At 46.6% G+C, this 13902-nt stretch overlaps 1 protein-coding gene across 1 annotated transcript; it reads left to right on the top strand.

Moving 5' to 3' along the window:
* The first annotated feature begins 5823 nt into the window (after positions 1–5823).
* On the top strand, positions 5824–13597 carry LOC125537719 (recQ-mediated genome instability protein 1). The gene is made up of 8 exons (XM_048701039.1): positions 5824–6976; positions 7737–7907; positions 8945–9090; positions 9565–9698; positions 10251–10831; positions 11227–11337; positions 11415–11543; positions 13084–13597. The coding sequence occupies exons 1-8, from the start codon at positions 5951–5953 to the stop codon at positions 13246–13248; spliced, it is 2463 nt and encodes an 820-aa protein (XP_048556996.1). The 5' UTR covers positions 5824–5950; the 3' UTR covers positions 13249–13597.
* Positions 13598–13902: the final 305 nt, after the last annotated feature.

Here is a 13902-nt window from a genome sequence, read left to right as displayed (position 1 = left end):
TACACTCCGGACTATCGGGTCCCGAGGTTGAAGCGAAAAGGTCTGCCAAGACAAATGATCTACAATCCGGCTAGAAGGCATTATACATGTCACTTTCATTACATAGTCATGCAGACTGACTAAATTCCTCTTCTATACCATCCAACAGGCGGTCTAGCTTACAATCCTGTTGGGAATACTTTGCGGCTAATTCTACTTGCCCATAAACTAAGCTAACGGGGATCTCTTTTCCGTCGGGCCCCATAGGTCCGACCTCGGCCATGTGATTTGGGTCGGCCTTGGTATACCGCATCTTCACCATGGCCCAGGCTTCTCTGGCACCCTATCGGCAGGCTGATATCTTCCATAATCGGAAGCGCCGCCGTGCTCCCTTGAGCTTCTCCACAAGCTCTGCAATGCCCTCTGGCAGGGAGACGGATGGCCACAAGGCCTGGGCAACACCCTGCATCACCTACCAAACTTGTTTGTGCAGATGTGACAGCTCGGATAGAAGATCCCGCGGACCCGGGCATTTCCTCCGCGGGACGACCCGTCAGCATACCTACAGACATAACGCTGTTAGTCGGCTTCTTCGCCGAACTCCTTTAAAAGGATTCGTTCAAGCACTTACTGAAAATGCCGCGCCGAAGCCGCTTATTCTCCTTCTCGGAGTCTGCAAGCTGGCCCCGAACGTCTTTTAGTTCCACGCTCAGCTTAATATTGGCGTCTTGGAGATTGTTTTTCTCCCGCCTAACCTCAGTCAGCATGCATTTGCCAGCCTCTAGCTGTCGCATAACATGCTGGTCCTCTCGATTTTCTCCGGATTCATCTGCAACATCTGTTGTTAGATCTGCAGCCATGCCGCACATTATATGGTAACCATCATTCTTTAAAGTAAATGTTACCAGCAGGTGACTTTTCGGTTCCTGCAATGCGGCCACAGCAGCCCGCAGTTGGGTTTTGCATTCCTCTAGCTCCTGTGACAGCCTAGTATTCTTCTCTGTAAGAACCTGCGCAATAAAGATGATCCTTAAATCAGTTCTGCTAACTGTTTCAAGTCTCAGGGGCTACTGATACATATAAATCGTCAGATTTACTTACCCGTACATCCTTTACATACTGATCTGTGGCTCTGGCTAGACCATCTTGAGCAGCTCGGAGGTACGCCTCTCCAGAATTGAAGCATCAAATGCCTCTGGTGAGAAACAAGCATCACGGAGTACGGCCCGGCGGCGCCTATGATTCATGGCGCTTTCCACCTTTGAGTTTGTAGCGGATAATCTATCTGCATCCTCTGTAGGGGGATTATTCGGCGCCCGCCCCATATTGGCTTCCGCCTCTATGTCCGGTCCTGGCGCCCGGCTGGTGGAAGCGTGATTAGTAACATCGCCGGACATATTCCGGCGAGCGTTTTTTCTGTTAAAGAAACACGGGCGTCATTATATTTCGAGAAAGACGACAACCACGGAGCGGGGTTTGTTATACCTTTGCGCCGGCGTCTCCGTCCTGACCGCCTTTCTTTTTGGCCTACCCGGCCTCGGTGCCTCCTGTTGGCGCGTTGCTGCGGGTTCGGCAGGGCGTCCCGAATGCCTTCCCTGTAAAAATGCCATGTGTATATGGTGGGTGAAGTGTCTAAAAGGGGATCCTAGTTTTGGAGTTGGGATTTTTGGGTTTTCTTACGTGCGATGCAGGGAGCAGTCCGGGATAGTCGGCCGTAATGGCCACCATGGCATCGTCGCAGCTTAACTGATAGAACTGCCGGTCTATCAGCTCCACGAATATAACCGAATCTTCTTCAAGTCTGGAGTCGAGGGCCCGGTCAGGGTCCTCTGGTTGTGGAGAAGGGCTACTGACCTCCTTTATGGCTCTTCGTAGTTCCTGCCGCAAAGTGGCAAGGTGAATACTTACGACAAAGAATGCGGGAAAAATGGGAGCAGGGAGATATAACTTACCCAGTTTGGAGGATTGTACATGGAGAATCCATCCCGTGGCTTGATGCGGATGAACTCCTCTTCCTCACCCTTGAAAAATTCGGACAAAATTTTTGCCAAAGCGGCAGCATTGTCCGGACCCTTACGCCCGCAGCGGGTGGCGTCATCCGCCCCGTTATAACACCACAAGGGGTGCCCATGATATTGAAGTGGTTGCACTCCCCGCATTATGCAAATCGACATAACTTCGATTACTGTCAATCCTGATCGAGCCAGTGCTTTAATTCGGTTTATTAGATAGAGGACTTCTCCATTGTCTTCCACCTGGGGGCTCCGTGGGCGCCAACTTCGGCGTTTCTTCAGAGGAGCATTGTTGAACTCAGGAAGACCCCGCCGAATAGGGTCCAGAAGGGGAACGTCCTCCATATAAAACCATTCTGAAGGCCAGTCTTCCGGTGACTTCTTCGGAGTACCGGACAGGTATTCGGTATCGGCGATGCGCCATATTTCAGCTCCGCCCACTTGATAAAGTGACCCCCTCTGTGTGTGAGGGACGAGGCAAAACAACCTTTTCCACAGCTCGAAGTGAGCCTCGCAGCCCAGGAACAACTCGCAGAGAGCCACATAGCCGGCGATATGTAGGATGGAGGCGGGGGTGAAATTGTGTAATTGGAGGCCGTAGAACTCCAGGAGCCCGCGGAGGAACGGATGAATTGAAAATCCGAGTCCCCTTAATAGATAGGGAACAAGGCAAACCCGTTCCCCCATAGAGGGACAGGGAAAGCCCTCCGCTTGCTCCCCGCCATTATAGGTGGCAAGCCCGGCTCGAACGGGCACCATGTACGCCGGAGGGAGAAATCCCTTAGTCTGCAGTTCGACTAAACGACTGTGCGGGACTGAACACCTCTCCCAATCACCGGGCTTAGGGCTTCGGGGCGGGAGGAGAAGCTGCGGAGGTCGGCCATGCTGGAATGGATCTTTCCGGAATGCGCTCTGATGGACTCTCGCTGGAGGAGAATGGTATGGATCGGATCTAAGGATCCCCATCCTTTTAATAGACAATTTATTTATCTGGCTAGGGGGGCGAATGTAAAAACGCCCTGGCGCCTCGTATTCATTCGACGCATGGGAGAAAGCCCTTATTGGGCACAGAAGCCAAGAGGTCCAAAACATTTATGGGACCGGACACTGCTTTCCAAACGTTCGAAAGATGGAGAAGAACCCGCCTTGCAATGCCGAAGACAATAATGCGCGCCGGACTCATCGTCATTGAAGCCTGGTTCGGGGGCTACTGAGGGAGTCCTAGATTAGGGGGTATCCGGACAGCCGGATTATATCCTTTGGCCGGACTGTTGGACTATGAAGATACAAGATTGAAGACTTCGTCTCGTGTCCGGATGGGACTCTACTTGGCGTGGAAGGCAAGCCAGGCAATACGGATGTGTATATCTCCTCCTTTGTAACCGACCTTGTGTAACCCTAGCCCCCTCTGGTGTCTATATAAACCGGAGGGTTTTAGTCCGTAGGACAATAGACAATCACACCATAGGCTAGCTTCTAGGGTTTAGCCTCTCGGATCTCGTGGTAGATCAACTCTTGTAATACTCATATCATCAAGAATAAATCAAGCAGGACGTAGGGTCTTACCTCCATCAAGAGGGCCCGAACCTGGGTAAAACATCGTGTTCCCTACCTCCTGTTACCATCCGCCTTAGACGCACAGTTCGGGACCCCCTACTTGAGATCCGCCGGTTTTGACACCGACACCAGGTGACATTAGGCATCTTGCCCACCATGGCGCCTCCGCACTTCACTTGCTGTCCGACCACCACCTTCGGTTTGACATTGAAGGTCCTCAGCCACAGGCCGAAATGGGGCTTGATACGAAGGAAGGCCTCGCACACGACGATAAACGTCGAGACGTTGAGGATGAAATTGGGGGCCAGATTATGAAAATCTAGCCAGTAGTAGAACATGAGCCCGCGGACAAACGGGTGGAGGGGAAATCCCAGTCCGCGGACAAAATGGGTAAGAAAAACTACCCTCTCATGGGGTTCGGGCGTTGGGATGATCTGCCCCGCATCTCGCAGCCGGTGCGCGATATTCGCGGCCAAATATCTGGCTTCCCGTAACTTTTTGATGTTCTTCTCCGTGACGAAGGAGATCATCCACTTGCCTCCTGCTCCGGACATGCTTGAAGTGGTTTGAGAAGAAGAATGTGAGCTTGTGCGCTAGAGCTTGAGTGTGCGGGAATGGGTAAGCAAGGAGGAAGAAGGCGTGGGTGAAAAGAGTAAATCCTTGTCCCTTTATAAGGGCGGAAGAGGCGATGCGTCTCCCCACTTGCCTGGTAAAACCGCTTATTCCCCAGGCGCCGTAATTGATGGCGCGGATGGGTTATCCACGTCCGTATTGATGAGAATCCCGTAATAAGGGGGACACGATCTCTGCTTTGACAAGACGTGACAGAAAAACCATCTCGCAATATGCGCAGTGCTGGTTGAGAAAAACGGTTCAGATAAGGACCGGGCCATGACGTGATGTTGTGCTGCCAAAACGTGTCAGCAAATTAGATTTATGGAAATATTATTCTCTTTACGGTGGGGTGTGGAACTTGTTTTGCAGAACCGGACACTATCTTTGTGTTCAAAAATCTTCCATGAAGTATTTGGAGAAGAACCCGCCTTGCAATGTCGAAGACAATACTGCGCGCCGGACTCGTCGTCATTGAAGCATGATTTAGGAGCTACTGAGGGAGTCCTGGATTAGGGGGTCTCCGGACAGCCGGACTATATCCTTTGGCCGGACTGTTGGACTATGAAGATACAAGATTAAAGACTTCGTCCCGTATCCGGATGGGACTCTTCTTGGCGTGGAAGGCAAGCTAGGCAATACGGATATGTAGATCTCCTCCATTGTGTAACCCTAGCCCCCTTCGGTGTCTATATAAACCGGAGGGTTTAGTCCGTAGGACAACATACAATCATACCATAGGCTAGCTTCTAGGGTTTAGCCTCTACGATCTCGTGGTAGATCAACTCTTGTAATACTCATATTATCAAGAACAATCAAGCAGGACGTAGGGTATTACCTCCATTAAGAGAGTCCGAACCTGGGTAAAACATCGTGTCCCCTGCTTCCTGTTACCATCCGCCTTAGACGCACAGTTCGGGACCCCCTACCCGAGATCCGCCGGTTTTGATACCGACAGCGACCTTGGCCGCAGCCTCCCTCCTGAGCTCCTCGACCGGAGAAGGACTGCGCGACCTCTTGCACTGCGCCGCGACGTGCCCCGACAGCCCACACCGAAGACAAACGACCTCATTGGTGTAGTCCTTCAAGAAGTGACCTTTCGTGAGGCACCGAAAGCACTTGTCACACATCTCCGGCAAAACTTCCTTACGGGACGGCGACGAGCGGCGCAAGATAGGCGCGGGCCGCCGCCGCCACAGAGACTTCTTGGAAGCAGGGGCCTCTTGCCACTGCGAGATCCGCCTGGTCGAACTCGCCACCGCGCCCACCACAACCGGCACCGCCTGCACCTCTGCCGCCGCAGAACTCTCGGAAGCCGACGAGATGCCCAGCCCGAAGACAACCGGTCGCTCCCCATGGAAGGACGAGGGCATTGAACGCGGGCTCTCCGCCATGGCGCGCACCGCTAACGAGGGGAGGCGGGGAGCGGAGGGGACGGGGGTGAAGTGGCGCGCCGGCGAAAGGACCGGATCCAGGGTAGTCGCCGCGGCCGGAGTGACGTACGGCGGGGAGATGGACGCCGACGCCGAAGTGACGCACCGCGGGTTCTCACCCCATCTAGCACATTCTCTGCGCCACGCATCAGTTCGTTCCCTCCTTAGACCTCCAGTCCAAGCGACCTGGACGAAACAACCGCCCCGACAGCGTCGACGTCCAAACAAAGCTTTTGCAGATCCTCCCGCGCTGGAAGCCCGCAACCCGCCTCCAAAATTTCTCCAGGGAAACCGCCCCCAAAACCCTCTCCCCCGCTCCCTTCCTCCGACCAAACCGCCCCCAAAATTTCTTCGAGAATGGGGCGCCGCAGCCTAATCATCACCGACTCCGACGAGGAAGATGCCGCGGCCACTCCTGCCTCCGCCTCCACCTCCGTTTCCACCGGCGGCGGCGGAAGCGTCGGCCGCCCCTCGTCTCAAAACCCCAGCCCCTTCCTAGCCCCCTACACATTACCGTCCTCGCCTCCCCCCTCCCCTCCCGTCGAGATCTCCGATGACGAGGAGGAGGTCGATGAGATCCAGGACCCCGACGAGGATCCCGCGTTCGGCGACGCCCCCGACGAGATGCGGGACTCTGACGGGGACTCCCTGTTCACCGACGTCGCCGATGACCTCTCCCCACCACCTCCCGCTCCACCTCAATATCCTCCGCCCCAAACTTCATGTCCACCTCCCGCTCCTGCTCCCGCCGTTCCTTCGTTCCGAACCCCAACACCAACCCCGCCTCCCGCATCCACTCCTCCGTCCGGAACACGAACCCCAGTCCCACCGCCGGCCGCCGCACCTGCTCCGGCCCGAACCCGAACTCCAATCCCATCGCCGGCTGCCGCACCCACTACTGCCCGTACCCCAACCCCAACTCCACCGCCCGTTGCCGCACCCACTCCTATGTCCCGAACCCTAACCCCAACTCCACCGCCGGCTGCCGCATCAGCTCCTCCTGCCCGAACCCCAACGCCAACCCCACCACCTGCTGCCGCGCCTGCTCCTCGGCCTCGAACCCCAGCTCCAACCCCTCCCTCTGCCTGGACCCCAACTGCGACCCCGCTCACGTCCTCGACCCCATCGTCCGCACTGAGTGCGCAGCTGCGTCCGGTGGATGCGTTCCTGCGGCGACTCGGGCTTCGTGTACGGCCAGAGTGGCTTCAACAGTGTGCTGCCGGGTTGCCTGGGTTCAACGGCCATGGCGGCACTGAAGTGCAGGCTAGACAGTGTTTTGAGCAGCTCCTCTTTGCCGACATGAACGAATGCGGCGCTGGTGTGCTTCCCGAGGGCGTCGGGTCTATGGAGTCCGCCATCCTCGATGGACCATTTGTGCTACAGGTTGTAGTCCCCTTATAATTCACTATTGGATGATTGGTTATGATTTTCTTTTCGAGTTGTGGATATCAGTACTGCTTTGGTGCCCTCCCTGGTGCAGCATAGTTATGCAATGTATAGCATGGTTTTGCTCTGGTGGATACTTCAGGTTGGTGATGGCAATGTCTGCAATTTGCCTCCATATCTGAGCTTCTAATTTGAGATCCATCTGAAATAAGACGTTTATGCTGGAACCTAAACCTTTAGTTTACTTGCTTTACTTCAACTTAGTGACCGCGTCACAAAGGCACAATTCCTTAGTCAGAACTTTGGAGTATCGTTCTTTGACACATGAAGGTGATTGCTGGCCGCATAGAATGGTTAATATTGTTGAGATTGCTGTACTAGTAAAGTGCAGGTTATGCATTTTGGTTCATCTAAGTTATCTGTTTAGTTCTCGGTCACCAGTGTGTCAGGAAAACAATCCTAAGCATCACGGGGTCCTTTTAACTTAACCCAATCGCATGCATCTTCAAGGTAGTACTGTAGTAGGACTGATGATCTCTTTCCTTCTTTCTTTGTAATGTGATATTATTCACATTTATATAATCAAAGTTGAGTCAGTACCAGATTGACCTTAACTTAAGGGCCCATGCTAGTCGGTAGAAGAGAAAGATTGCATTGCTTATATGGTTGGTCCAAATTATAAAGGTGTAGATTTGTCATGTGCAGATTCAGGACCGTTTCATGAATGTAACCATCTAACCAGCTCTGTGTTTCTTAGGTTGATGAAATCGCCAATATGTCTGCCCCTTTAAGGGAAAGATATCGTGATGCACATGCTGGCCCCAAACGATGTTTAAAGTTATCAATGACAGATGGCATCCAACGCATATATGGAATGGAATATAGGCCTATCAAAGACCTGGAAGTTCTTGCTCCTGCTGGTTTTAAGGTCATCTTTCAAAATTTGATCTGCTCATTTTTCTGAGAAGGTTGTCTTGCCTTACGATTTTATGTTCTTTTCTTAGCTTATACTAAAATGATGAATTTCCACAGAACGTGCTTACTTGTGTTAGGATGCATTTGGCATGGGAATATACTCTTCACATACTTGTGTTCATGGCAATAGTATCAGGCAGTAATAGGATAAAGTTAGAATATTATTTAAATAGGAAAGAGATAATATTGAAGATAGAAATCGAAGTAACTAATATGATGGTGCCTATGCTCCGGTACCATTTTGACTGTTTTGTGCAATTTTCATATAAAATCAATTCACATATTTACTTTTGTAGCAGTTGAATACATTCATCACCCTTAATGTTCCACCGAGCAATAACTAATATGTGGAGTACTACGCAATTACCTTCTCATGGGCTATTAAACATTTGAACTTACATCTGGATTGTAACATGAATATCTACATTTTTAATCAAATACTCCCTCTGTTCCTAAATATAAGTCCTTTTAGAGATTTCAATACGGACTACACATATTTAGGAACGGAAAAGGACTTATATTTAGGAACGGAGGGAGTAGATGTGAAAGATAGGACCAGGCACTCCGCATGCATTCAGTAAGTTTTTTCTCTACTTCTGTGATACCATTTGTAAATGTTGGGAAACATAGAAGTATGGTGCTTACTCCATGTGTGGAGTGTTGGTTGGTGCTGGCAAAGATTGATTGCAGTGAAGAAAACTCAGAACTCAGTTGAGAAACCTGGCATTCTCTGAAACTCATTGGTCATACCATTGTCTGCATTTTTTAACTAGCATCCTCTTATATAGCGTTTTTTTCTTGAGACACCCTGTACACCGAAATGGCAGACGCACTCTTTATGTACGGGTATATCATTTATATAAGTGATATATGATTACAAACAATATATCAGGTAAATGCCAATGAGTGTGCAGCATGAGATTATAAGACATATTTTTCCCTATCTTAATATTTGTACCAACAGCTTGTAACTTTCTTTACATATCTCAGATTGTTATAAGGAATGTGCACATAAAGAGAGGGCTTCTTATGTTAGTCCCTGAGGTTATTGAGATTCTTGGTGGGGTAGTTGATGAATTGGAAGCAGCACGTGTCAGACTTGTTTCTGAAGTAAATAAACCACCTCGTGGAAAAAGGTATGTACTGTCCTTGTCCATCAGTGAACACATTAGATCTACGCAGATGCCATTTCATTGCGAGGTATATTGCTTCACCTTGTATTTTAAGCAAGAACTCGACAGTTATTTATGGAAGTGTCCGGTGAATTAGATAATTTAAAATGCAAACACTTCAGCTGAGGATCTTTGGCTGCATCTCTTCTTGGTCAGCAAGAGTCGCAGCTCACAGCCAGAATATCATTTTTGTATATTAAGTACTTAGCAAGCTTCATTTTCTTTCATTTTGTTTACATATCTTTCTATTATAACTCCCAATTTTGTAAACTGAATAATAAATGCTTATCCAATCAGCCACATGCCCTGTTCTTGCAGTTTTGCTATTCAATGTGTTCTGTTCGTCACATTTCTTTACAAGCTGCTAGTTGTTTGTTCATATCTTGGTATATTTATTGTTCTAGATTCCACATGTATGTTCATGTGTTCATGCTGCAGGAAACAAGGTGGATTACCTTTGTCCTCCAGAGCCACCCTAGCTGCCTGGCCACGTAATGTAAGCGCTGCAAATGGTGGTGAGCAAGGCATCTCAATTGCAAGAACAGTAAACCCCTCTCATCCAACAGGATTAGGTAATACTTCTATGTTTAAGTAGACTCATTTTTATTAGATGGAGTCGTAGATGTTAGAGAGGCAACTGAATTACTATGGATGATTATCTTCTTTGCCAGCAATGTGTAAGTAGACACATTTTTTTGTGTTATCACCTTGATTTTGTGATCGATTTACCTGCAATTAATTACTCCTACCTGTGAGTCTATGCTGCTGAAAGAGACTGTATATTCTTTTACTCAAGTGGTGATACAGGTGACTGAATATGCTCCCTATCTGCTGTAGAACTCCATTATATTCAGACACTATGGCCTACTTATAATTGCTTAGCTGCTTGTTGCAAATATTCTGTGCATGACCACAGTTGCCTTACCACACTTTCTTAGAGGTCCTCCTGTTGTATCGAAAATGTTTTCCTGCAATTCTGTCATTCTTGTGGCTCAATACTGTGTCAAAGAAAGTCGATTTGTCAAGCAAGTTGCCCTGTGTTTCAGTTTACATTGTTTAAGATCTTAACCTTCCAAGTATTTATTATATGATGTATTCATGCTTCATTGTTATTCAATTCACAGGTAATGGCTCTCAAGTTGGTAGAACTACACAAACAATGGAAGAAGAGCGTGTTAACCATCCTGTTGTAGTAAATGGTGTCCGAGCACAACGTCAACATTTCCAAGAAAACACTATGCAGGACCGATCTACTTCTCTTACTGGGAACAACGCAGAGGCTTCTGCACCTGCTACCTATAGACATGAACCCCAACAAAGCACTAGTAGAATTGCACGAACTTTGGTAGACGAATATGTTGACCATCCTATTGTGGCGAACAATGTTGACGAGCAAATACAACGTGTCCAAGAAATCACCATGCAGGACCAAGCTACTGCTTTTACTAGGAGCAGAGGAGAGCCTTCTACATCTACTCCTTGTGGTGGGTATGATTCCCAACAAAGGGCACATGACATTCATGCAACTGGTGCCAATGGTGCGGAGGCTGCACGGCCTTCAACTGTTGATGATAATACTGGTCAGATGGAACATCCAGTCATTCTAAGTGGTGAAAATGAAAAACCTTTCATATACATTTTCAACTTGATGGCACATTGGACCATAGAAAAGGATACAAGACCCTACATTCAAGGAAAAATTAAGGTTCATTTACTACTTAGTACCTTTTATTTGCAGATTTAGCTGTCCTTGACCTCCAGCCTTTTTGTCTACATTTTTTTACATAGAACTGTGTCCATTTCATATTTCATGTTTGATCAAAATGCTTTTCAACGAGTTCAAGACTGGCGGTAGATTTTCCTACATGTATATTTATTTTCTGTCATTTCCAGATTGGATTTTCTACTTGCAGATTTAGCTATCCTTTCAAACCTTTTGTCTACAAACTTTTACATAGAACTGTGTCCATTTCACATTGCTTGTTTGATCAAAATGTTTTTCCATGAGTTCAAGAGTGCTGGAAGATTTTCTTACATGTATATTTACTTTCAGTCATTTGTGCAAAATGCAAACGTTGATTGGTGACATAACTGCTACAGGGTTTGATTACCTCTGTCAAACGATTTCAATTTAGGAATCGCAGAGAGTACGAGCTTCTTGTGTGCATAGATGATGGAAGTCAAATTTCAGAGGCCTTTGTTGACTGTGCTGTGAGTATATCTGTTTTATTAATAGTTTCCTAGCATGTTTACTCAAGATCACAACCTTATCATAACACATTACACAGATTGTACGTAACATAATTGGCCACTCATGTGAGGAGGTTTCAACTGCCGTTTCTGATCCAACCTCAGAATCGTACATCGCTATGAAACAAATTCTGAGTGGATTTCAGCATTATTTGGAGAAATTTGAGGTCCCCCCTCCCTCTTTCCCTCTCATAAAATTGAATATGTATCTTTATTAATACCTTTGCCTTATGGTCCTTTCTTACTGGCGTGACTAATAATATTAGTTTCAATCGCCTGTGCATCTGTTGTCTGACTTATAGCTAGGACAAACAGGGCCCTCCTGATTAGTATGCTCTGGCAGATAGAAATAAAGTAAAATGTAAATAAAAATCTATTTGAGACTTTTGCAGACCATTTTACAATGTCAAGGGGATGGCAATGTCTTACACGCACAAGAGATTTTAGGTCGAATGTCTTATAAGTATGCTCCTAGTTTGACAACATTTACATTTCCAAGTCGAATGTCTTTTGTCACTTAATTAATAATGTGTCGATCAAATTTTCACCTGATATTTCATGGCATGCTAAATGTATACTGTGTGAATGCTGTAAAAAATAAAAATAAAAATTGTTAGCTTTTAAGCGATGAACCTTAAGTCTTAGTGCACCTAAGCCCCTTCGTGCGTCCAAGTCGGCCCCGGAGGGGAGTGAAATGCCACCAGAGATCCTTTTTGGCAACACTTTGGTCTACAAGCTGAATTTTGTGAGGCTTATAGCCTTCCAACTGTTTGAGCTTGCTTTAGATAAGCCTTAGTTATTTTGACAATTCCAGTCGATAAGCCCTTAAGCTAAATAAGCCCCATAACTTTTAAATCAAGTTAGGTTAAGCATGTTCAGATTAGTACATAGCAATTCAGCCTGCTAGTTGTGCTATATAATATCTGCGCACTTACCATTCATGTTTGTAGCTGGACTTCGGTTGATGTTTTAGAACTGTTGAAGTGTACTCCCTCCGTCCGGTGAAAAATGTACATATAGAAATTTTAGGACAAATTATGGAGTGGAGTAAAAAATGCATTGGAAATGTGCAAGCCATCAATTTTCTCCTCTTTAATTACCCATCCCCCAATGAACTAAGTGCATGTAAAAATTAAGAAGACCATGTGTAGAATGTTATTGGTCTTGATTACCGTGTGATGAGAGAAACATTTTTTTCTACTTTAAAGTGCATTGGGAAGATAGAAGTACACTCTTTTATGGACAAATTTTAAATTCAAATGTACACTCTTCACCGGACGGAGGGAGTATATGTGGATTGCCTAGTCCTTTTCATCAGTTCGGACTTTTGGTTGCGTTGGCTAGTGCATGAAGCTTAGCAAGAACATTTTGCTAGTGCTGCAGTTACCGCATAAGCCAATACTACTACTGTCATTTGGTCAGTTGCCTCTTCATATTGTACTGGTAGTAATTGCAGGTTTTCTTTGAAGCTATTCCTCTATATATATTGGTGGCAAACACTTCAAATAGTGTGCTACTACCTTGTATTCATAATTAGGGAAGAATAGTGTGCTACTACCTTCAAATAGTGTTCAGACCTTTCAGCGCATGGACCATTTGGATTACTTTGAAAAATCCGAATTCATTTCATATGATTTTAGTTCCTCGTTTTTTATTTACAACATCTTAAATCTCGAAGGTGTGTATGTTTTCCCCCATCAATTGTAGGGTACAATGCATATTGAGTACAACGGACAATCTTCTCGACCTATCGTGCGTGAGATGAACGAAGGTTGTTCGACTGCTGATGCATGGCTCCTGCTTCAGAGGCTGAAAACGTGTACGGCTCAACGGCACATCCGAAATTTGGACTTTATGGATACCACTCCGTGATTATGGTCAGCCTTTTTGCTCGGTTAATGCAAAAGCTACATCGTCCTGATCTTGATATGCTAGGCTAGTAGGCTAAGTGCACTTGTGAAGTTTTCAGCTCTAGGCTTAAGCAGCACTCAGTTCCTCGTTTTACATCTTTGCTTCTGCTATAAAATGTGTTCATTATCTCTGATTCATGCAGTAGCTCTTGCATTATTTTTCATCTTCTAGCTCTTGCATTATTTTCCATCTTCTATACGTTGGGGGATTGGAACTAAGTAAAAAACAAAAACAGTTTGTTGTCACAAGGATAATAAAATATGTCAAATTATTGAAAAGACAATTCAAGAATTCACCTGGCCGTCAAGAATCCCTCTGTCCGAAAGAATGTACTTCTTCTGTTCCGAATTACTTGTAGTAAGTATGGATGTATCTAAATATATTTTAGTTCTAAATATATCCATTTCTGTTACTTGTTATAGGTATGAATGTATCTAGATGTATTTTAGTTCTAGATACATTCATTTCTGCGGCGAGTAATTTGGAACGGAGGGAGTAGAATGTTTTGTACTCCCTTTGTCCGAAATTAGTCGATGTTCAAATGAATGTATGTCGTACTGAAATAGTGATTAGGTCTAGGTTCCTGTAAATTGTTTGTGTTCGAACGTCCTTCCA

Source organism: Triticum urartu, chromosome 2, assembly GCF_003073215.2.
Source record: "Triticum urartu cultivar G1812 chromosome 2, Tu2.1, whole genome shotgun sequence".
NCBI classification, from domain to species: Eukaryota; Viridiplantae; Streptophyta; class Magnoliopsida; order Poales; family Poaceae; genus Triticum; species Triticum urartu.
Note: the sequence above shows the minus strand (reverse complement) of the source record. Positions and strands in the feature narration are given on the sequence as shown.

What these genes read in the sequence shown, in the direction of transcription:
- LOC125537719 (XM_048701039.1), top strand. Translation starts at nt 5,951, where the DNA reads ATGGGGCGCCGCAGCCTAATCATCACCGACTCCGACGAGGAAGATGCC. An exon ending in CTCTCATCCAACAGGATTAG is followed by an intron (nt 9,699 to 10,250) that starts GTAATACTTCTA and finishes TTCAATTCACAG; the next exon opens with GTAATGGCTCTCAAGTTGGT. An exon ending in ACATTCAAGGAAAAATTAAG is followed by an intron (nt 10,832 to 11,226) that starts GTTCATTTACTA and finishes TAACTGCTACAG; the next exon opens with GGTTTGATTACCTCTGTCAA.